Source organism: Panthera pardus, unplaced genomic scaffold (assembly GCF_024362965.1).
Source record: "Panthera pardus isolate Hobbes unplaced genomic scaffold, ASM2436296v1 HiC_scaffold_22, whole genome shotgun sequence".
Lineage (NCBI taxonomy): Eukaryota > Metazoa > Chordata > Mammalia > Carnivora > Felidae > Panthera > Panthera pardus.
Genome location: NW_026526788.1, coordinates 47,472,114 through 47,495,926, shown reverse-complemented (window position 1 = coordinate 47,495,926; position 23,813 = coordinate 47,472,114). Strand labels below are relative to the sequence as shown.

Here is a 23,813-nt window from a genome sequence, read left to right as displayed (position 1 = left end):
ACAAGGGCTGTGTTTGATTTTCTGTTCTGGTTTCGTTTTTGTTTTTTACCGTGCCGACAGCTTTGATGGTTGTACGCCTCCCCTGGCCCCTCCCCGCCCCTGAATGTTTAATCAGACATCTTTCCCAAAGAGAGGCCAGTCACCCCTGGTCATCTGGGAAGTTCTGTTTTAGCACCATGAGTCATGGATCCTCCTCTGGCCAGCCTGACATCCTGAGTAATGAGGAACAGTAAGTATGTCAATATGTAAATTAACGGGCAAAGCTGTACCTCTGTGAGTTTATTTATGTAACAAGAGGCTGGCCTGCAAGGGGTTTGCCCTGACCAAGGATGCAAATGCTCCCTGGAAGTGTGCCTGCAGCCCCTCACACCCCCCACTTTGTGGCTGGTGTTAAAGGGCAGAAAGGCCTGGGGACAGCATCATCAAACCTGTGCGCAACAAGGCATCTCTGCAACCAAACTCATCAAATTCAGTGGATCCCCCAAAGAATAGAGGCTCCCCTCAGTGTCCCCCACCTCACATTCTTACAAAAGCAGATTCTTCTTTCAGCTCCACCCTCTTCACCCGGTGGTAGGGTCCCCTCCCTAAAGGCAAAAAAAAAAAAAAAACACAAACAAAACCCAAAAGGCAACCTTGCTATTCACATACTTGACAACATTGCTCCCGACCCTGTAACCTGAGACCACTTAATCAGACTACATGTTTGTGTGTTACCTCATATGGGAGACAAAGAAGTAAAAAATATATGAAAAACTATGCCATATGGCACTAGGGGCTCAGTCCTTTGGGTACGAACCCAACTGAGCGGTGCTGGCACGAATAAAGTTGCTTCCTGGAAAGAAAAGCCTCAGTGTCAGGACTCTCTGGGTAAGAATCCTGCTACAACCCCTCCAGCCAATAGTTGACCACTTTAGCTCAGGGGTCCTCCCGGCTCCCCCCTCTCCCACAAGCACGTACCTGTTCAGCTGTTACATGGTCGTATCCTCCTCCAGAAGTCTCAACAGCTCCAGAAGACTGGCAAGGACACTTGGCCAAATATCTTCCTGCTTAGCTCCAAAGTCTCCTGGTAGGTACTACGGTACCCTTAACCGGTGGACGAATCCTCTGGGCTCGCCTAGGGTACAGTATATACAGGGCAATCCTGGCCTGTTTTCACCTCACGCACACAGGTAAAGGCAGGTGCTGTCCTCAGCGCTTACAGCCCTGTGGGCAGTTTGCAGTCTCGAGACCCAGAGGCAACACCACAACACAGGAAGCTCTGTTGGAGGCCGGGAGAGGCAGCCAGGCCAAACTATTGCCAGAGATCCTGCTGGTCCTCCCTGGGTCCCCTTCCTCAGCTAGGCTGTGGCTCAGTAACTGTTTCAACAGATAAGGCCAGTAAGGCAATAATCTGTTCCAATGGTCCCACTAGCATACCCATCCTGAACTTGAATCTGGCTTCTCATAGGGAATGGAGTCCAAGTAGAGCCTGGATGTTTGAAAGCAGCACACCTGTGTGAGCTACTTCGGTCTTCACTCCCATGCTTGCACCCCTGAAACCACCCTGTCCTCACCAACCACCAGCGTCTGGGGGAATCGTCCCCCCTTGCAGGGACAGGCTGAGGAAAACAGATACCTCCAGAGGTTGTGTGATTTTCTTTCCCAACGTGCAAGCCAGAGGAATGGGGAAAGGGGATCAGAACCACTGGAATGCCTGCCAGTGTTCCCAGGCTTTTTGCAGGAAAATACTTTCATGGCAAAACTCCTTTTTAAAGAGATGCTTTATTGCTGCAATTAGACACCCCGTATATAACAGAAACAACCCCCCAGAGAATTATTCAAGTGGTAATACTGAGAAACAGTGAACATACACAAAAGGATACAAAACCAGACATTTAGAGAACTAGAAAGTTTCCAAGTTAAGAAAATCTTCAAATGTGAAGTGCCTTTTAGAAACTACACCACACATGCCAGTGTAAATTTGGTTTTTATTAACAATCGGCTTTCTATAAACGTTGCATCTAAATAGGTAAATAGCTGCACAACTTAATTACTTCCGAAACAAAGATAAATCCTTTTCTTCCCTTATGTTTCGGTCTTTCCTTGGGCTGGAGAGGGAAGCTGCATGTTTCAAATCAGATCTAAAAGGGAAAGTATTCAAAAAGTGTCTTTGCATCAGGCCAAATGCACAGCATCGTGGATCTCGGCCCTGCTGTTTGCAGGCCTCCGCCAGCCGTGTGGCTGACCCACCAGGCAGCAGAAGCAGCCCTAACTGTGCAGGCACTACCTGATGCGCTTGCGCTGGCCCACTGCCTGGGGCCTGCATGTCTGGAGCCAGGGAGGGCACGCCAGCAAGGTTGAAAACTAGACCCATAAGATTGAAAACGGTGGAAGGAGGTGAAAAAGGAGGAGACATAGAGGCCTGGAGCAGGATGAGACCTTTTTATAGTTTCCAGGAATTCTTAAAATCAACTCGGGCACAAAAAAAAAAAACAAATTATTGCTGGCGGCCAAAGTCAGAAGCCCTCGAGCCATACTGTAACTTTTGGGGAAGCAAAGGCCAAATCAGAGAGAGCTAGCTGGCCACACCCCTGAGCCACTCCCCTCTCCCCTTTGCCTGGCCCCCAAGTATCAGCCGTCCTGGCCCTGAGACCCACAGGCTCATCCCACATTTCTGGTTCAGCCAAGTGTCATCCTCCCACAAAGCCAGGTGCAGAATGGGAGGGGGCGGGGAGCCTAGGGAATAAATAACCCCCAAAAAACTAGAGGGCAAGCTGATGTGGATTAAAGGTACACCTGGCAGATCTGCTTCCCCCACTAGATGGCAGCACAGCACCTTTCCAGGGCTTCTGGCTTCCCAGTTCAGTAGGTGGGGAATAAGGCCGGGACTAAGAAAGGGGTGAGAGGAGCTCAACTAGAACCTACAAGAAAAGAGAAAGGCAAGGGGACATCTGTGTGCCATCCCAGAACAGGAAAGAAGGACGTGGGATGGACTGTCCCCAGGCAGAAGGCTTTTAGGAGTTTGGTGGAGGTGATGAGATGGTGTTAGGCCTTCCTGAAAAGAAGTAAGGGTTTCACGTGACAACCTGGTCAGGCATGGGAGCAACACAGCGGTCATGGTTATAAAGGCACCTTTGCTCTACGGGGTGCCAACCATGACGGGTGGGCGGCCCAGCAGCTACCCTTACCTAAAGCACACTTTCCCATCTGCAGGAAGTCTCAGTGACTTTCAGCTTCAGCATAAGGGCCTCCATCAGGGGAGACGGGAAGGATTCTCACTTAAAATTCTATCCCAGTCTTCACGTGACTACTCATTCGCTGTAAGAAGATGGCAGGGACAAGAGGCCTTGCCTGGGCAGTTTCTAAGGGGTAGAGGCAGGGCCGACCAGGACTCAGCTCCCCTGAGTGGACAGCGTGTAGCTGCCTGGAGTCCCCAGGCTGAGAAGGGGTGTGGGTAATTGCACTTGGGGCACAGTGAACACAGGCGCGGACCGGATGCGGCCTGGGAGATAAGAGAGCGAGAGAGAGCGCGATAGAGTCCGCGAGAGAGCGAGAGCAGGCTGACCTATTTTCAGGGGTTGCCATGGTTGGATAGTGCCTGCCCAACCAGAGGAAGGCCACGGCAGAGCAGATCCTTAGACAGGGATCCGTGATCCTGATGAGTCAGACTTTGGGTGGGAGGAGGTGGCAGGGCAAAGCCTGCTACCACACGCCCTTCCCAGAGCTTAGACACACTTCGGCCTCGTCCTGGCTTTCAAAACTAACCACAGCACTTCCAGTCTGAAAGGCAAAGGAATCATCTTGTGTTTGCTTCATCCTCAAAACAGGACAGGTGGGGCACCTAAGGTTCAGAGGACTGAGGGCAGGACACCCCCTCCCCCGCCCAAGCAGCCTTCCCCTTATAGGAGGCTCTGCAGATGCAGAGTCACCTGGAGAGGAAGTATTCTGGGCATGATGATGTTACACTGCAGACCCTCTTGGCCTATTTTTCTGGAGATGACTCTTATTTACCTGGTGCAGAGAAATGGGTTTTTAAAAACATAACTTTAAGCAGACTTTTTAAAGGGACAAAGGCCATTTGATGGTGGTGATTTTGGTTTTGTCTTATGAAAATGGTACAGGAGATAATCCCTGATGACAGAACGAACTGATTACAGGGCCAGGGGCCCCTAAAGGGTCCTCGCTGTCCAGTCCAGTTAAGGCGATAAATGGGTGGAGGTGTGGCTGGGGGCAGTGACCCAGTGGGGCCATGGCAGTTTGCTACTCGCTCCTGGCCTTTGTCCCAGAGCCAGCCCGTCTGTCTCTCTGCCCTGAGCAGTGATCCACAGAGCCACCCAGGAGAAGCTGTCCAAGGTGGCCGGCGCCCAGGAGTGCCTGCAGTGTGCGTGCCCCAGACCAGGGCGGTGTGTGCTCACTCCGTCAGTGTGAAGCCAGCACGAACCAGAGAGGTTGTCCATAAAGGAATCATTTTTAAACATTCAGTTTTGTTCTAATTACTCACTTCCTTCCTTTTGTTTAGATCTCACAAAACCTTCTTTTTCAGTGTTGACAAAAAAAAAATATTTGGGGCAGGCCTGTGACATGAAGACTTGCCATATAATAGGCCTGAAACCACAGGAACTACGCTCAAATTGCCATCTGGTGTTCATTAATTCTCATGAAACATTATGAAAAAGCCTCAGGCCTGTTTATCCTGTTTTATAGCCACAAGTTCCTTTTATGGACACAGAGCAGATGTCAGGTTTCCTAGAATATATAAGGCAAAAAGGGTTTTAGATCTATCATAACGTAAAAGAGATAGGTAATCAGGGTCATGAAGGGAAGGCTTCTAAATGAGACGTTCTTTTAAATGTCAATCCCGCTGGACACACATACTACAAAATAAAGATTCTCTTTTTGTAAAGTGCTGTTTGCTCAGTGAATCGCTCGCCACCACGCACAGAGCACCACTGCCCGGTCTGCTCAGGAGAAACGTCAGTGGCAGCATCAACTCCCCAGGCTCTTCTTGGTGAGGAGGAAATCCTCTGGCATGACTAGACATTCCCACACATTCTGCTCCAGTGGGGGGACTGCTGCTGACCGGGAGAGGCAGGGCGCTGAGGCCAGGGTGCCACCCGGCTCCTGCTCTTCTCAGGGTCCGGCATTTTATTCTCTCACTGCTCAAGGCTTCGTGGGCCAGAACCCAGCCAGCTCCCCCTCGCAGTGTCACGGGGACCTCCCTTCCCGTGGAAGTGCGGGCAGAAGTGGGACCCCGCCGCGCACAGCCAATGTGAGGGCTTTCTGGGAGATTCACTAAGGAGGGTTTAGAAAAAGAGAAGCCATTAAAAAAACAGTCGCCTGCCTGGTCTATGCTATTAAAGGACATAAAAAAAGGTACAGAATTGGCAGTAAACAATTTCCTTCAGCTGTTCATCGATGTCCAGGAAAACTACACCCTCCACAAAATCAGACATGAACGATTTCAGTTCCAGTGTCTTCAGGTTCTGTCCAACAAGAAGAGTTTGTGTCGGAATGACAGGTTCCAGGTCCATCTTTATTTTCAAAGTTGGGCTCTGTTAGTGCAGATTTTTCAAAAATATTCGTTTTGCTGGTCTCTGGACAGTTTTGAACATAGATTACTCTGTTATAAGCCTTGAGTCTCTTCCATAATTGTATGTATACTTTGCACTGAACGTACATGAAAAGAAGTCCGCCAGTAAACCCGATGGCCACAACCACCAATTTAGTCCAAAAGGGCCATTCTAGGATTCCTGGAAGGGGAAAAACCCAGTTAGTCTATCAGCACACCTAATTTAAGATCTGAAGTAATTAAACACAACTGCTGACCTTCCCGTAACCAATGGATTCTTCACTCATCCATCTAGCTTCACCAAAGGCAGGGTGTCCTTGGTGTCCACTCTCTCTCATCCTCGTGCTCTTCTAGGAAACAGTCTGCAGAGATTCTCTCCTTCCCTGATTTGATCTCTTCTGACTGGGTTTTTTTAAAACTACTCACCACAGCAAGAGAATCATCCGAAAAGGATGCTTGGTACCTCATAATTAATGCTCTCACTCCAGAAACCCAGACATCTGAAGTCTGACTTAAATACCAATCTGGAGTAACACTCCAATCCTATGACCCCAGCGTGTTACCCGATCTCCATACCGAGCTCACCTGTCACTCTGAGCACATACCTGTTGCCTGTCCATGTTTGATCTCCTCAGTGGTACGGTCGATGAGCACGTACAAGGACCAGACCACACAGGTGATGGCGATGACATGAAACGTCACTGAGCACATGATCTTCCTGCGCTCGCTGGCCGTCATCTGCAGCTTCTCCCACTGGAAAGACAACACGCAGAGCATGAGGTGTAGGCCCCCAAATGTAAAGGGCTACAATGAAGGTGACAGCATTGTAGATGGGGAAGACTGGCTTTTCCCCCCTCCCCTTTCCCCAATCTAGATGAATTTCCCCAAATACTACAAGTCATTCTCTTTAAACCACTTGGCTTCAACTAGGTACCAGGCACTGGTATTCTGTCGACAGCCAACTTTGTATGCAATGAAAAGAAGCTGGGATCAAGATGAGCTATGAACCACAACCACCAATCAATCCTTTTGTCTGCTTATTCTTGCAGGCAAACAACTAATGGCTAGCTAAAGGACTCTAGGTTTCGGCCTGATGAAAACGGCATGTTGGCCCCAGACCCAGGTGGCACACATGAGACCTCCCTGCCTTGCTGACTTGCATGAGTGAGGGGAAGAGGGTTGATGACGCCACAACACACTAGCAGATGGTCACACTACATCGTGACAGTGATGGCGGAAGGCGCTCACTCTTTGGTCCTTTGCTACTTTGGCAGCAACAGCTTGAAATCGATGCTAAGAGTTCCTGGTATAAGCAGGCTCTGCCAGTCCCATCTCCTCTAGGAGCTCATTAATTTGCTCCAAATAGCCAGATTTTCTTTTTCATTTACTGCTTTCCAAATCAGAAGAAAACATATAAGGGTAGAGAGAAAGAACAAAGCATAAACACTCTGCATATCCTTGGCCAGCCCTAATCACAGCCACTTTCCAGATGGTTCTATATAGGATAAGCTGAAAGTACAGCCTCCTAGATTGTTTATATTGGTCAAAGGCTACACATCTCACCTGAGAGGCCAGCACAGAGTAGGTATCCAACAAATTCTATTATTTTTATGGGGAAAAACATTTTTTAAGTAGTTTGCAGCTGTCTTCTCCAACATCCAGATGGCTTTCTGCTGTGGTTTTATACGGTATCTTCATTTGGCTTCCCTCCTAAAATGCTCTCTGCTCCCTGATTTCCGGCTATTCCCCAAGACACACTCAGTCCAAGCCTTTCACACGGTCCTGAAATGCTCACCCTCACCTTTTCGGTGTATGCTTTTCTTCACAGACAATGTGACCTCTCTAAACTCCTTTCGCTGTACTCCAAATCCTACTGCTCCTTCAAGAACGGCTTCAACACCCAAACATTCTGTGAAGCTACCACCGCTCCCCTCCCCCAGCGCTCCAGCCCACAACCAATGCTTCCTCCTTGAACTGTTGGACATGCTCCGCCGCGACTTAATCTTCGTTCCCTTCGCACTGTCAGGTGTTTCGATGTGATCATGTGATTTTCCTTGAACTGACATATTGAGATTCCGAGATAAGAACAAGTCTTTCATTCTTCCAAACAAAACCTTGTATGCTGGGCATATAGAAAGACACACTGAAAACCATTACACGGGCGGCAGCTGCCAGATCAGGCTCGCTCAGAGGGGGCAGTGACCTGGGGCCTGAAGAGAGGTGCATTTTATGTAAGGCCTGTGGTTCCTTTCTTTTCCCATCCACCCTCACCGTGCCAACTAGCAAATATTTATCACAATATATAAATAAATTTACTATTTCATTCTGTGCTCTGTGTCAGAGAGAGATACTAATTGATGTCTGATGTACAGTCCTACTCAGAGGCAAGACATGAGCAGTTAATATGTACAAAGTTAACTCCTAAGATGTCACAAAACAGTCTGTGGCCAACGGCAAAATGACTGACACAGATAAGCAACCAGTCTTAGTTTGACGGAAAAACACATTAGGACTGAATGGTCAGAAAGAGCTTCTTCCTGAGAGGAGGGAGTGGGAAATCAGAAACGGAAACGATGACTTCTGTAGCACGAATGTATGCACAGCCCCCACTTCTTACAGAAATGAACACAAGCAAGCTACGGCTCCATCCAGTCCAAGGTGCTAACTCTTCCCAGGGCTCTCGTCTCAGCAAGGCGAGAGCACTTCTGAACGTGTCCTCACACGTACTTTTCTCAAAGGCTTCAGCTTGACCTCCATGATGAACTCGTACTTGCAGAGCTCACAGCAGCGCGTGTCGGAGCTCTTGATCCACTGTTGCAGGCAGGTCTGGTGCACGAAGTGGAGGCTCCCTGTGCAGCGGCAGGGGGTGATCAGAGGGCTCTCGTCATCCCCTTCACAGTGGCAGATCCTGCAGCAAAGGAAGGCCAGTCGTTACCGGGAGGGCCACACGACAGGGGAAGAGGACGCTTCGGGGGAAGGTCAATCCCCCCCCAAAGAAAACTTTCAGCGACAAACATCACAGAAACGACTACAAGCACAAAAACGCACAGACACGGATGAGAATGATTACTACAAGCTAAGAACTTCTAGCTTACCGCACCAACGTGGAAAGTCTGGATGGCATTTGGCATCAGAGAGGAAAAAATGATACAAGAAATGACAAAGCAGCCATTTTTGGGAAGATTTAAAAATGTCACTGAGAGACGAATTTAAGGCAACATGGAAGCATCTTTCAGAACATGTTAAAATAATTAGGGGAAAAAATTTCTGTGTGAAACAAAACCAGCACTCTACCTTCCAAAATTACCGGTGACTTAAAAAGATGACAAATCTGCTTTTATCTATAATCACTAATTTCACCTTCACACACAACTACACGTCTCCGTCCTCCCTCAGAGAGTAAACAGAGAAAACACAGAACCTCTCTTGGACCCAAAAACCCCATGATAAGGGGCTACAATTTTATTTCTTTTTTGAGGAAATGAGAATTTTAAACCATTCATGGCTTCTAAGGGTGCATACAAGAGGATATAGCTACTAACCTCAAAGAACTCAGACTTGTGAGAAACAGAAGGGTCTCTTCCAACAGCTGGAGAGCAGGTAGGGACACCTGACCTGGGGGGAGCCAGGTCCTGGCCCTGGCCAGACTCTCAGCTCTTTGTTTCTGTGAGAGAGGTTTCGGAGACAACTGTTAGAAATGTACCAGCTGGCCTGGAGAAGGGGAGCCTAGGGAAAGGCTAGAATGGGGAAAGGATGAGCCTGGTGACAAAAAGCAAATTCTGAAAGGTTCCGGAGGCCAGACAAGGATGCTTGCACACAGGAAGACAAAGGGTGGAAGTGGAGAAAGGATGAGGGCAGAGGTGGCTGCATCCAAGTTAAAAAGAAGGAAGGCAGATGGTACTGAAGAACGGCCTCTTCCCATGCACACTGTGTTGCAAGTGGAACAAAGGGCAAAAATGAGGCTGGGAGGGGCCGCCAAGGCTTAACGTCTAGATCATCAAGCTGGAAAACTGGAGATACTATTTTCTTTCTTCCAATCTCCTTAAGCAAAGTCTACTTAGTTTTGGTTGAGAAGAGTCAGCTTGGCCTTTAATATGTGTAGCTTCTCCCTCTTTTATCATCTGTGAAACTACCTTGGGACCCATGTCATAAAAATTGGTTTTTCAAATGATACCAATACTCCATTCTTCTGGAGAAAATTATTAACCCACAATTGTCTATAACCACCCATTACTTCATTTTCCTGAAACTTCACATATTAAAGCAAGATGAGGCCACAGAGGTATGGGGAGCAGAGATGGCCAGAATGATGGTTCTTGGCAAACCAACCTGCAGGCATCCCCTGATGTGGATACAGGAGATATGGGGGGGCATTTTTCAGAGGGGGGAGAAGGACAATCCAGGTCACTGTCCTTCTCCACTGAGCAGAGGGGTGCCCGCAGGACCTTGTTCTTCCATTTTGCAGATGCGCTGTCCTCAAAGACATCGTCGTCTCCCATTTCATCAGAGCAGAAGCCCATGCTCCCTGCCAGCCCGCTGGAGGACTTGGCGGTGTGCAGGGGCGCGGCACAGCCCTCCAGCTCATGGAACCTGTGCAGGCTGTTGGCGCTCGAGCCGTGCGAGAGCGAGAACAGGTACCGGAGCAGTCGCCGGCTCCTGGACACAGCTTCAGCATCCGCTCTCTCTTCCAAAAGAGGGACGTGGATGCCCCCCTTGCCAGCTTCCACCTCTGAGGCAACTGAACGGTTGGCAGAAAGGGATGAAACGCAAGAATGTTTGGAACTGCCAAGAGGTTTGTGATGCTGTGCTTTTTTTTCCTTCTGATGGAACCTGTTAATCCTGAGACCTGGATCTTGAGGGAGTATCAATTTCCCTTCGGAGCGAGTTCTTTCCACATAGTCAAAACTTTCCGAAGTGTTCTGGGGCTTCTCACCCACATCGTTTAGGGATTTTGAGAACTTTAGTATTCTTCTGGCTTTGGTATTGTCAGCAGGCTTCAAGGCCTGGGTCCATTCTGAACCACAGGAATTTCTCTTTGACAATGTGTCTTTACAGATAACTGTCACAGTGAGCCCTTGTGTCAGAGAACTCTGGCATTGAGGAGCTTTCAAGACAACGGCAGACTGCACGGGACTTTGGTGACAACACTCAGAACACACTGCACTGGAACTGCATGCAGAGAACAGTGGAATAAAAGCACAGAAAGTAAAAAACAATCTTAAAAGAGAATAGACATCAAAGTGAAGAAATGAGACTCATGTGGTAACTTGGTGAGCAAACAGCACATAAAATTGGGCCAGCTGTTTAGAGCAAAGGCATTCTGACCAAGCAAATGGAAAATCGAGAACCTACAGGCACTAATGCTTATTTCTGGGATGTCACGTGAACCACGGCAACATCTGAAGCAGAGCGTTACCTGCAGATGTCCTGATTGGATGGCGTGACAGAAGTGCGAGAGAAGGCGGACACTGGAGCCGACGCCAACGAAGAACCCCCAGCCTGCAACGACACACCTCCAGTCAGTTTCAGAGGAAAGAGTAAAGGGGACAGTGAACACCATCCCCTTCTGAACGGCAATGGATGGAGAATCTAAGAACATCTGCCCTTCCTACTGTTCAGTGAATAACATCCATTAGGTCCCTATGAGTTGAGACCAAACAAATCAAACAGCACTCTTTCCCTTTATGTGGGTCAAAGTGTAGCCAAGAAATATTTAAGACTTCAGAGCAGTAATACCGATCTCCTGCAGATTCAGTGGTCCTTTATTTCCTGAGCATCTAAATTTAATTAGTTCATACATAAATCAAGAAACCAAGTACTAGACAGAGGGGCTCCTGGCTGGCTCAGCAGGTAGAGCATGTGACTCTTGATCTCAGGGTTGTGAGTTCAAGCCCCAGGCTGGGCATGAGGTGGGGGGAGGGGGGGAAGAGAGAAGGAAGGGAAGGAGGGAGGGAGGGAGGGAGGAACCAAGTACTAGATGGTATATGCAAATGCAAAAGAAATGTGAGGTGCCGACAATGCCAGTGCTCACCTTTCGCACCTGGCCCTCTTTATTTAACCTGGTTCTGGGGATGAGCCTAATCAAGGGTATAGCAGGCTGTGAGTGCTCTCTACTACTAACCTCACACTGGGTCCGTGAAACCTTGCTACCCTATCAGAGCTCTTTACACAAAAAAGAGACTAGCTAACCACAGAGCCACCAATCCACAGCTCAACCCAGGGCCCAGAAGGGGGCTGAGCACAGAAGGCTCCCAAGAGTCCTAGTCATGGGATTGGGAATTAAGAAAAATAAGAAAACTTAAATTCGAAAGAACATATAGCACAAAGTCATGGCATAGACCAGGAGTACTGAGGGGCTGTGAATAACCCAAAATGAGACAAGAGCTCTAGGAAGGTGAGAAAGCACCATAATAAGAAGAGAAGTGGAAGGAGAGGAACAAGAATATAAGGGTGTACCTGAGCTGAGGAAGCAGAGCCACTGCTAAAGGGTCCCCCAGCCTCCTACAACCTCTGTGTGGTCCTTGCCTTCTCTAGGCTGCCAATTCCTGTGTTCCTATAGCCCTCAGAGCACCATACATATTCATATAAATGCATTCCTCCCTCCTCAGACAGTCAGCCTGAGTGAGCATGTGCCCCACACAACACAACCCAAACGGCCACATGAAAACAGTACTAGGAGTCCATTACTAAGAGCAAGCCCACATCACCTCCCTACCTTCCCCAGGCCCCCCAAGTAGCCTTCAGTACTGCTCCTTGTTTTGAAGAGCCCCACTCTGGCCCACAATTCCCCAGCTGAGGCTTAGCCTCCACTCTTGCTAAGTGCGATCTCCACGGGTGTGCTCTCATCCTGGCACTCAAGTTACAGAACCCCTGCCACGGGCCAGCCACCAAGACAGGCAGCACCACTGTCCAGAAGCTCTCCCCATCCGCCTTCTCCAGCAAATGCACCCACCCGAAGAGAGCCAGGACTGGCACTCTGATTGAGGGCTTCAATGGACCACTATTCCTGCTCCCGAGCAAGAGAATTAAATGTCACTTCAAATCCAGCTCAGCCTGAAACCTGGTCCAGGCAGTTACATGATATCATACAGCATGTATATGCTAAAATCATGCAGTGTTACTCAACTAGCACCTCTTCTGAGTCACCGAAGTATCCACATGTTCTAACTAAATGTGGAAAATATTCAGCGTCCTGGGAAGAGATGGGTCTCAGACAAGAAGCTGAAATCAAGGGAAAATGGCCTCTCATTCCTGCTCTGAATTCAAGTGATCCATGTCCAAAAGGGAAGTCTGGGTGGTGACTGCATCATTACACACCCGCAACGGGGGAGTGCTTGGAGGCAGGGGCGAAGAGCCTCAGAGGAGAACAAGGCCTGCACCAAGTAGGCAGCCGGACAGTCCGCACACACAACAGGACCTGGGATCACTTCCCCACGAATTTCGTGTCTCAGGTGGACTCCTGGGAATGCACACAGTCACGTCTGTACTTAGAGCAGAGCGTCACACCTATGAGATGTTGACAATGGTCCCAAGACCCTTGTCTGCTTATCTGGGAAACAGGAACAGGCTCAGCATCCTCTGTCTGGGCCCCTGTCCTCATTTCATTCTCTCCAATGCCACAAAAAATATCATGAGACACTTTTCAGCAAGATGATAAATGTCCAAGCCTCAACAAGCCTCCCAAGTACAGAGAAAATTTTTCTCTTATTAGATCATGATTTTCAAGGAAATTTTAACTATCTACTTACTGCTGTTTTATATGAATACAAACCAACAAATGCCTTATGCCAGCTGAATGAGAAAACTAGCAAGATTCGTGGGGCCATGAGAGCTTCCATAAGAGGTTCCGGCTGTTATCAGCTGAAGAGGAGCACCTGTTGAAGCTCAGGACCAGTCCTCGTGTAAAACGATCACCAAAGCATAGCATCAACAACTTTACAGAGCTTAACTCGTAGCTGGTATCCAGCTGAATAGAACATCTATCAACCTACCAACGAGGATTTCAAAGGCTGGACTGATCATCAACAGCAAGGACAAAAGGAAGCCTACAAATACAGTTCAAATACAGCGCCAGGGTCCAACCAGGGGAGTCAAGGTAAGTCAAGGGGCTGGCAGTCCCCTGGACAGCTCTTTCACTCTTCCCGAGGCAGCAGGCTGGTGGCATGGGGGAGGTTATGGGGCAACAGCACTCACCTTAAGGGAAAAGGAGAACACCCTTTCTCCTCCACAAGATCAGACCACACAGGACTGCTGTTGATGAAAGTATGTGTAAATGTTCATAATGAGAAAATTACGTGTCAACAAGATTAAAGCCGCGTGCTCCTGGAGCTCTCTGTCCGTCCTCAAACAAGAGACTTTGTGGTCATGGAAAGGAGTGTAAAACAGCTTCCTGCAGTGATGACCTGCCCTGGAGAACAGGCCCCTCGGCGAAGGGCCTCCTGCATCCACCCTCAGAAGACAAGAGGAAGCACAAGAAGTGCCTGGTGCAGAGCCCCAGCTCCTACTTCCTGGACGTGAGGTGCCCAGGGTGCTACAAAATCACCATGTGTTCAGACACGTGCAAAGTGGTGTTGTGTGTGGGTTGCTCCACCGTCCTGTGCCAGCCCACAGAGGATCGGCAAGGCTCACAGAAGGACACTCCTTCAGACGGAAGCAGCACTGAAAGCACCCTGAATCGACATGAATGGGAAACTATCCCAATAAACAGATTTTGGAGAAAGAAAAGAAAAAAAGAATGTAAAGCAATCTCACCACAAAAAAAATTTTCATAAAAACCCCTCTTCTTAAGATGTCATAATCAACTACACAAAATAAACCTCTGGATTACATAGAGATTCCATTCCCAGTTGATTTTATTTCTTAGGAATGACAATTTTAGACAATTTGTTTTGCACTACTCAAGTCACTCAGTGGTTGCCCTTCCCTATCATATAATTCACTGTTTTAAATGATTTCATCAAGGCTGTCAGAAACAACCAAAAGAAAACTTCCCATGTAGCCTCGGTAGAAGCTGGCACTTCATTCTCCCTGTTTCTTTTTGCTAGAACTTACTGCCATTCAAAGGGCAGACTCAGCGAGTACACTTCTCAGTCCGTGGCAGGAACTTACCAATTTTACATCAGAGGGACTTTCCCTCTGCAAGACACCAGCCGTACCTTTCCCGGCTCTCCTGCTTCACTTCCTTCCCTCGCTCCTTCCACTAGGTTGCTTCCCAACCCCCTTCTCTGCCACCTCCTCTTTCTTCTCTGCTGCAAACTTCCACTGGGCCTTCTTTTATCAGCAAAGCTTCTTTTAAACATCTGAGGTCTCAGGCTCCTAACAAAAGTAAATTCACTCTCTGATTTACATCAACAGGTACAGGGCCACAAGAAATGGTCTGGTTGGGTTCATTTGCTTTTTTTTTTTTTTTTTTAAGTTTATTTATTTATATTTTGAGAGAGTGGAAGAAGGGCAAAGGGAGAGGGGCAGAGAGAGGGAGAGAGAGAGGGAGAGAGAGACGGAGACAGAGAGGGAGACAGGGAGAGAATCCCGAGCGGGGGAGAGGGGTAGAGAGAATCTGCTGTCAGCACACAGCCCAACTCAGGACTCCACCCCATCATGAAACCATGACCTGAGCCAAGATCAAGAGTCAGCCGCTTAACTGACCGAGCCACCCAGGAGCCTCTAGGTTCATTTGATTTTAAGCCAGGAGCAATTTGAAGAAAGACTGGATAAGGAGGGTAAGAGACAAGTAAGGCCCCTATTTACAATTGACCTCAAACTTAACAGAAAAAATTGGGAAAGTACAGATGGCTCTTAAAACATAAAAAGATGCTTACCTTACCCTCTCTTACAGTGAGAAATACAAATTAAAACTATAACAAAATGTACTATCAACAACAAAAGTCTGTTTTTTTTTTAAATCACAGAATACCTGTGTTGGCAAAAGTGCGGGAAAACAGCCATGCTTATACACCGCCGGTGGCAAAGCAAACGGCTAAACTTCACAAGATAGCAATGTGGCAATTAGATTCTAAATTGCAAATGCACGTTCACTTGGGCCCAGCAATTCTCCTTTCAGGAATCCATCCTCACACATATATACAGAGAGGTTTGCTCAGCATTGTTTGTGGGAACAGTCGCCTGCCATAACCTCAGTGCCCCTGGGCTTGGAGCGGAGTCCATACTGGCCACAAGGAGGGAATGGGCAGAGGGGAGGGCCATGCTCTGTGTGGGCCTGTGCAGACTATTTATCAGGGAAGGGTGCACACTTCAAGGCTCCTAACAGTGGTTTGCTCTGACATGTGGAAGGAGACCAGGGACCCTGGGCAGGAGAAACAAGTACTTCAATGGAGACCCTTCCCAACCATGACACCACTTTTACCATCAGTAGGCATTTACTACCTACAAATTGATTTTTAAAAAATAACATGTGATTAAAAGTTTAAGAAGTAAAATAAAACTACAGAAGAAGCACAACCAACTGTATCGATTTCCAACTCTGAGAAAACCAGTAAAGAAACTGGTCTAGTGAGTCATAATCTACATTTTTAAAACAAGAAATAAAATAGAAGATGTCAGAATGCATCTGACATCACAAGGATGAAGTCTTTTGGAGGAAATTTTTCTTTCAGTTGTGTTTGTGAGTGAACTGAGTTTCAACGTAAAAACTATTTCTTACCAAGGATCATGGTCAAAATAATTTGAAGTCATTACTGTATTTCCACAAAGAAAATACAAAATATCAAAACAAGTTAGAGAAGAAGATGGCTAATCAAGAGAGCAATTTATACCATCAGCACAGAGATTTCAGAGGTGAGGGCTCTGACAGCACCCAAGAGAGAGGGGCTTTCCTTTACAAGGACAGCATTTGCCAGCTGTGTTAGGTTTCTATTGCTGTGTAACAAATTGCCACAAACTTAGTGGCTTAAAACCACACGAATTTATAATCTGGCACACAATGTGACGCGATCCTCTGCTCAGGGCCTCCCACCTTTCTGGAGGCTCTGGGGAAGAATACACTTCACATTCATTCATTGTTGGCAAGATCCAGTTCCCTGCAGGCTGTCCCAAGTCGGGGGCCACCTGCACGCCCCATCGATCCCTCCCATGTTCAAGTCCATTCTTACTTCTAATCTCTCGTGTCCTCTTCTGCCACCAGCCAGAGAAAGTACTCTGCTTTTAAGAGCTCACATGATTCCACTCATACAATATAACATCGTGGGAATGACGTCTCATCATTCACAGGTTCTGGACATTAGGACGGGGCATTTTAGAAATCGTGCTTATCAGACCAGCTTACGTTCACTTATTGCTCGGTACGTTACTAAAGGCTACTGCCCATCCTCACTCCCTCTCAAACCACGAGATAATAATCTGTCCCTTACTGCCACCTCAGCAGGCCTGACTTCACATAATAAAGCCAAATAGAGTCTCACTTGGTGTTTGTACTCTGCAGTACAGGCTGCGACTGCATTTCAGTAAACTTTCTGCTCAGCACAGAAGTTGCTCTGTGAAAACAAATGCTTCCTTATAACAGACTCTGATTTCTATAAATAAATACCCAGTTGTATTCAACTGCAAAAATGAGCTACCATTGAAGGAGAGGCCAGTTCTGTAGCTGCTCTGATAAATACATGTTGACTCTTGATGAAGGGCTGTGCCAAGAACAAGCTTTCACAACGGCAATTAATTAAAACTGACCACTAAGAAAGTAAATATAGAATATATACAATATAGGATTCATGGAGGAGAGTATGCACTAAAAACTACTGAATCCTAAAATGAGTTCCATTATAAACGACTCTCAGCACTGCCTAGCAAGTAACACTAACACTGAATTCTTTTCTTCGGTGGCCTTTTAGAGACAGTTAGAACTACGTGAATACTACTACGTCCCCAGCACAATGAGGGGCATATATCACAGTACTGTAGAGGCAAAGCAACAGCTGAAGGAACCTTCTCATGGCTCATCTTCTAAAGTAGGCTTCCAGCTACTGTTGGGAACCTTACAAATATAGCTTGCTTTCAATAAACTACGCTGATGGCAATGATTTCTGAGCAAAGATGGTTTCACATTCCCAGAACGTGCAAGTATAACCATATAAAGATCCAAAATCATGGTACTGGGTCACCCAGCACTCCACCCTCCCCCCTTGCCCCTCCTGGGGCCGCTCCAACACCTCACGCTGCGTGACTGGCCCCTCCACAGGTTGCTCCTCAAAAAGTGGTTTTTACTGTACCTGTTACCCTGGTCCAATTCTGTCATAGCAGTTATCAAGGTTCATAAAAAGACGTTTCTGTAATAATATGCTAACTCAGAAGCTGCTGCTGTTTAGCCTAGTGTAGTGCCTGGCACACAGTAGGTGTTCGCGTACAGCTGAATGAATAAAACAAGTACACTCTGGAGTGACTGCCTATTCGTAGGTTTAAACAGGTTCTCAAACTTGTTGGTCTTAGGACCCCTTTATGCTCTAAAAAATTACTGAGGTCCCCAAAGAGCTTGTGTTTATGTGGGTGACATCAATCAATCTTTACTATACTTGATGACCTTAAACCACAAGGCCACCAGCACATATTCCACTAGTGTCTGAGAGAAGATGCCATCTCTCGCGCTGGAAGCTCCACTGTGCATTCATGAGAGAGCAAGAGTGAAAAGGCAAATAAATAACCTGCTGGTGTTATTCGACACTGGTTTTAACCCTGCCTTTTCCCCCCACAAGAAGACTCGGAACCAAATTTTGAAAAGAGACCACTGGAGACCAAGCTGTAGCCCAAAACTAAACTGTAACCAGTCAGAAGAAAACAATAAATGCAAATATGGTCTCTGCAAAAGGGGAGCCAATAGCAAAACACTGCCCATGACGCTCCATCAGGATCCCAAGTGAGGCTACACTGTGTTGATGATGCCACTCAACTCCTCCAAGTCATTCCCCTGCTCCTGCCACAGGAAAGTAAGTATCTTGTCTTTGGGATAAATGTTTTCTTCAGAATAAATTAGGAAAGGCATATTTTGCCTTGTACTTAACCTGTAAGTCTGAGCAACCTAAGTCTGTCTCCAATCAACTTTGCACTCAGAAACACAGAGAAGCAGACACTGGTCTTGACAACCATAGCACAGTGTGTGGCCTCCCTCCTAGGGCTGTGTTTACATCTACACACGACATCCTCCTATAACTCATTCCTATCTGATGGCAGTCAAAACTAGAAAATACTTGAGAGATCTAGGAGAGTCAATGCTTAAATTCACTGAGATTTGCTTGCCAAAAAAACAGAACAGCAATAATTTTAAGGGCTTGTTACACATGTCCAGTCTGACTTCTACCCAGGAACATCTGATCAACCAGAGGCACATAATGCTCATGGTATCTGAATAAAATTATGCAGAGCTCTAAAATATTCTACTAGGTACCAGCCTTCAGCAATGTCAGCCTAGTAAGACTAGCTGCCTGGCTGCAGAGAGGACAATACCCATGCTCCAGGCTTCATGATACAGATCTAGCTTACCACTGCCATCTTCCTGTAAGTGCTACCAATCATGAACTTGCTTAAGAAATTGTGTCACCTGGACCAAGTCCTATTCCCAGGGTCAAATGAGAATGCTTCCCTCATTGTAAATTAATGCCTTATCTGGGTGTTATGAGAGGCCTGAGCAGAGGCTCTGGAAAGTCCAGCCCTTAGGATGAGCCTGACCTAAGCAAATTCCTGGTATCTAAAAAAAACTCCAGTGGCGCCTGGGTGTAGCTCAGTTGGGTAGGCATCTGCCTCTTGATTTCAGCTCAGGTCATGATCTCACAGTTGGTGGGATGCAGCCTCACATCAGGCTCCGTACCAACAGTAAGAAGGCGGCCTAGGATTCTTTCTCTCCCTCTCTCTCTGACGCTCCCCTGCGCATGCTTGTACTCTCTTTCTCTTTCTCTCTAAAATAAACATTAAAAAAAAAAAATTCTAGTGGGACTGAGTTCAAGCATCCCACAGGGAATTCCAACCTTCTTCTAAAAGATTTTAGGGCAACGTACAGTGGTCCTCAGTGTTGGCCCCCAGCCAACATGGCCCCACAGTTTACAGGCACCCTGCAATTAGGCAACTATAACAGTCATCACTCCCAGTACATATGCCTAATGTCCCGGATTTCCCAAGGAGGGGACAACCAGTTTTCAACAGTTTAATCCTATCCTGGCTGGCTCCTTTTCACTGTTTCTGTTCTGCTTTATGTGCCTCCTCCTGAGCTACACCTCTCCCAAGCAGCCCTTCTAAACTTTGGTTCTTTTCATTCCCTACCTCAGCCCCTTGTCTTCTACCTTCATAATAATTCTCTTCATCTGCCAGGTACTTTATGGAGGTCTGCTTACTCCTCTCTTTTCTGTTTGGTTCAGCATTCAGAGCACAACATCAGGCATAGAGTTAAGTGTGGGACAAAATCTGAACTCATATAATCCTCACATATGCTGCACTGGGCCCCCTTGTCTATGTTACAGATAAGGACACCTCATGCCGAGGATACCCTATGCCGAGTGAGGAGACAGCCTTTAGGCAGGGGGCAATTGTGGTACAATTCCCCTGAACAGGGAAGCGTATCACTTCACCCTGATGTGCCACAAGCAATCACCACTCCGAGGCTGTATTCTGTACCTCGCCGCATTCCCTTCACCAGCCCGAGCTCCAAATTACCCTGGGAGTGAGGGCCATCTGACAGCCAGGTGCTGCACATCACATTCCTGCAGCAGACACCCCCCTCCACCCTCCCTTCTCCCTCACCACATGGCCTCCCAAATCCCCTTGTCTGTCACAGTGCTAATTCACAAAGGGCAGAATCAGGAGAAGTGGTGGGTGACAGAATAAGAGTTTAGTTGACATACTGAAGAACATATTTTTCATAGCTATGTTTTAATTTCACATCAGAAAACTAGCAAATCAAAAATGTGATTTCAGATACCATACAGTGATACAAAACGTAATTAAATACAGTAAGCCCGTTTAAAGAAAATGATTACACAAACAGCACAGGTAGTGCACAGGGTGAGGGTGGGGTGTAGATGGTCATGCCTGGGGAACCCTGCTGACCCACACCCTAGGACCCCTCAGCAGGACAAAGGTCAGGGTGAGGCTGCATGGAGAGCTGCATTCAAGTGCCCCTCTTTCCATAAGGATGCCTTCAGGGTCTCACCCTACCTCAGCTTCTCTAGGCACTCCGTCAACAGAACAGGTCTTTTACTAGGGGGCAATTCTACTACTTCTTTAAAAAAAAAATAATGATTTGCTACACATTGCTGCAGTATCATTATAAACTATGATAAGTGCTTTAAATGAATGAGTTTGCAAGTGGCCAGGACCAGATCACCTTAGATCTGGCACATCAAAGTAGAGGGTTTGAATCTTATTCTAAATGCAGTAAGAAGCCACTGAAGGCTTAACAAGAGAAGCATTAGGATTCTATTTACCTAGTTGCTGGGTGGTAGCCGATTTGGGAGGCTGCAAGAATTCAGGCAGATTCTTAGAAAGTTACTGCAGTAATCCAGGAGGCTTGGGCCCAGGACACAGCTGTGACGATGGAGAGAACGATGAGCTAGACATAATGTCTAGCACAACGCTATGCAAACATTTGCTCAACAAACATGTACTAAGCAACTCCAGGGCTCTGAAGTTTTACGGGCAAACAAGATATAACCCTAGCCTCATGGAACTTACTTACTTGTGGGGCAAAGGGGCAACAGTAAAAAAACAAACAAACAAACAAAAAACATCAATAAAAACTCAGGCAGTGAGTGACAGGTGCTCTGTTGAAAACAGGGAAAGGTGACTAGGGGACCACTTAGGGGGTCAGGATGGACCACTAGGATGAGATAACAAATTTCATGAAAACTTGCACTTAGAATCAATAAATGATACCCACTTAACGTCATTACCATTGATACAAAACCAAGTACTGGGTAAAGACTCTGTGATCGAAACTGCTTAAATGTCTCAATATTCTTCCTTAATTAACTCTCTAAGAGGATCACACTTGGATGCCCATTTTAAAAACAGATGAGCCACCTAGCTGCCTCTCACACACCCCATCTAACCTTCCTGTTTCCTGTAAGGGGAGTTAGGTTTCTGAGGCTTCAAGAAAACATGGGGTGCCTCCAACAAACACTGAAACACCCCCTGTAACAAATCACTCTGTAACAAAATCTATCTAGCTGGGATACAAAGAGACAGACAGAAGGTTTATTTTTACCTGCTCTCAACTTCTAACTTCAAGTAACTTCAGTTACCTGTAATCGGTAAACTGCATGAGCATAATGCGCTCTGCAGGTGACTGACGACCAGCGCTGACAAACCAGCGCTGAACCCAGCTGGAGGCTGAGTCAACAGAAAAAGTCTCCTGAGAGACACAAGGGAGATTCCAGGCAGCATAAAACATGTCTGTGTTCTAACCCTTGTTTGTATCTTCTATCTCAAGGGTACTAAGTATCTGCTTGAGTATGTCTGCTACACTGAAGATGGAGTTTTACGCGCCATGGCCTAAAGGGGCATCGAACAACAGGCTCATTTTATAAATACTGCAAGAAAGAAATGCAGTCTCAAAAACAAAGTTATCTTTCAGAGCAGTCCTGCCCTCCCTCCCCCAGCACCATGTATCTGGTTCATGCCTAACAACTCTACATCACACAACTGTTCTTATTACAGAGGGTACATCTTGCAACAAAATTTCAGGCTGATGGCTCACCGGGAAGCAATGTGTGCACACACCTCTCCAGCGATTTTCCTGGAGGAACCAGGATTTCCCGCGTGCAGGAGGAACCTCTGCTTTGAAAATGGAAGAGGCCCACAACTTCTTGGCCCTCCTCTGTGGCAGAAAACTCTGCTCCAGGAAACCAATTTGACAATAAATTTCACATATTGAAAAAAAAAAAAAAAAAAAACAGAAAACAAAACTCTGCTCCACACTTTAACTCTGTTTTTTTTTTTTAATTCTGGACACGATCCCTGGGTTGTGGGATCAAGTCCCATGTCAGGCTATGCACTGAGCGTGAAGCCTGCTTAAGATTATTTTCTCTCTCTCTCTCTCTCTCTCTCTCTCTCTGCCCCTCCCCTACTCTCCCTCAAATAAAATAATGATAATAAAAATAATAATAATAATAATAATAATAATAATAATGTTACATTCAACTTAACCAGACAGGCCATCTGGATTTGCATCTTCTTACTTTTCTCAGTGCTTAAACATTGGGCAGCACCTTCAAAAGTGGTAGGGTAATGGGGTGCCCGGGTGGCTTCATCGGTTAAGCATCCGACTTCGGCTCAGGTCATGATCTCGCAGTTCATGAGTTCAAGTGCCGCATCGGGCTCTGTGCTGACAGCTTGGAGCCTGGAGCCTGCTTCAGATTCGGTGTCTCCCTTTCTCTCTGCCCCTCCCCTGCTTGCATTCTTTCAAAAATAAATAAACGTTAAAAAAAAAAAGTGGTAAGGCAAAACTTGCCATCTCACTCAGACAGTAATGATCTACCACTGTACAGTTCTATTAACTCCCGCATTCCTAGCTGAACAAACAGCAGAAGAAAAGAAATGGAGGTTGGAACAAGAAGGATTCACTGAAAGGTATTCATGTGAGGTGGATGAAGCCTGTGGCTTTTGAATGACTGTTCTGCGGGGAAGGTCAGGTCAGGAATGCACCGAGAAGTACTCTAAACGGCCTTCGATATCACATAGAGCATATGGACTTTACTTTTTTTTTTTTTATTTTTTTTTAACGTTTTATTTATTTTTGAGACAGAGAGAGACAGAGCATGAACAGGGGAGGGGCAGAGAGAGAGGGAGACACAGAATCTGAAACAGGCTCCAGGCTCTGAGCTATCAGCACAGACCCCAAAGCGGGGCTCGAACTCACGGACCGTTAGATCATGACCTGAGCCGAAGTCAGACGCTTAACCAACCAAGCCACTCAGGCGCCCCTACTTTTTATGCATCATGAAGTGAATGAATGATATATGGTGAGGTCAGAAATATGCCTAAGAACAGACTAATTGTCTCAAAGGATTTGCTAGATTCTACTTTTACTTTTAAAAAGGGGGTGATACAAGTGAGAATAGGTATATAGTTTGTAAATTAAAATGGCATATAATGTGTTTATTTCTGACTACTTGGGAGGCTGGAGACAGCAGAAGAGGATCTGTCACATTGTTCAGATCTTCCTGTGAGGATCTGTGCCAGTGTCTGGTCAGCTGACACAGACATGGGGAGAAGGCCCATCTCTTCAAGGAGCCTACAAGGACATACTGCATGGACAACAGGTTGGCCAGAG

The 23,813-nt window shown here is 46.8% G+C and overlaps 1 protein-coding gene across 11 annotated transcripts in view; it reads right to left on the bottom strand.

The window, feature by feature from the left end:
* Positions 1 to 4,662: 4,662 nt before the first annotated feature.
* MARCHF8 (membrane associated ring-CH-type finger 8) overlaps positions 4,663 to 23,813 on the bottom strand; it is a 120,907-nt gene continuing 101,756 nt past the window's right edge. For 10 of the 11 annotated variants that reach the window (XM_019444951.2, XM_053909703.1, XM_019444946.2 and 7 more), the window contains 5 exons: positions 10,965 to 11,047; positions 9,878 to 10,717; positions 8,276 to 8,456; positions 6,154 to 6,301; positions 4,663 to 5,729 (listed from right to left, as the gene is read on the bottom strand). In XM_019444951.2, the coding sequence (XP_019300496.1) occupies positions 5,425 to 5,729; positions 6,154 to 6,301; positions 8,276 to 8,456; positions 9,878 to 10,717; positions 10,965 to 11,047 (1,557 nt within the window). In that variant the 3' untranslated portion in view covers positions 4,663 to 5,424. The remainder of the gene's footprint in view (positions 5,730 to 6,153; positions 6,302 to 8,275; positions 8,457 to 9,877; positions 10,718 to 10,964; positions 11,048 to 23,813) is intronic. The other variant, XM_019444955.2, reaches the window with a different exon arrangement.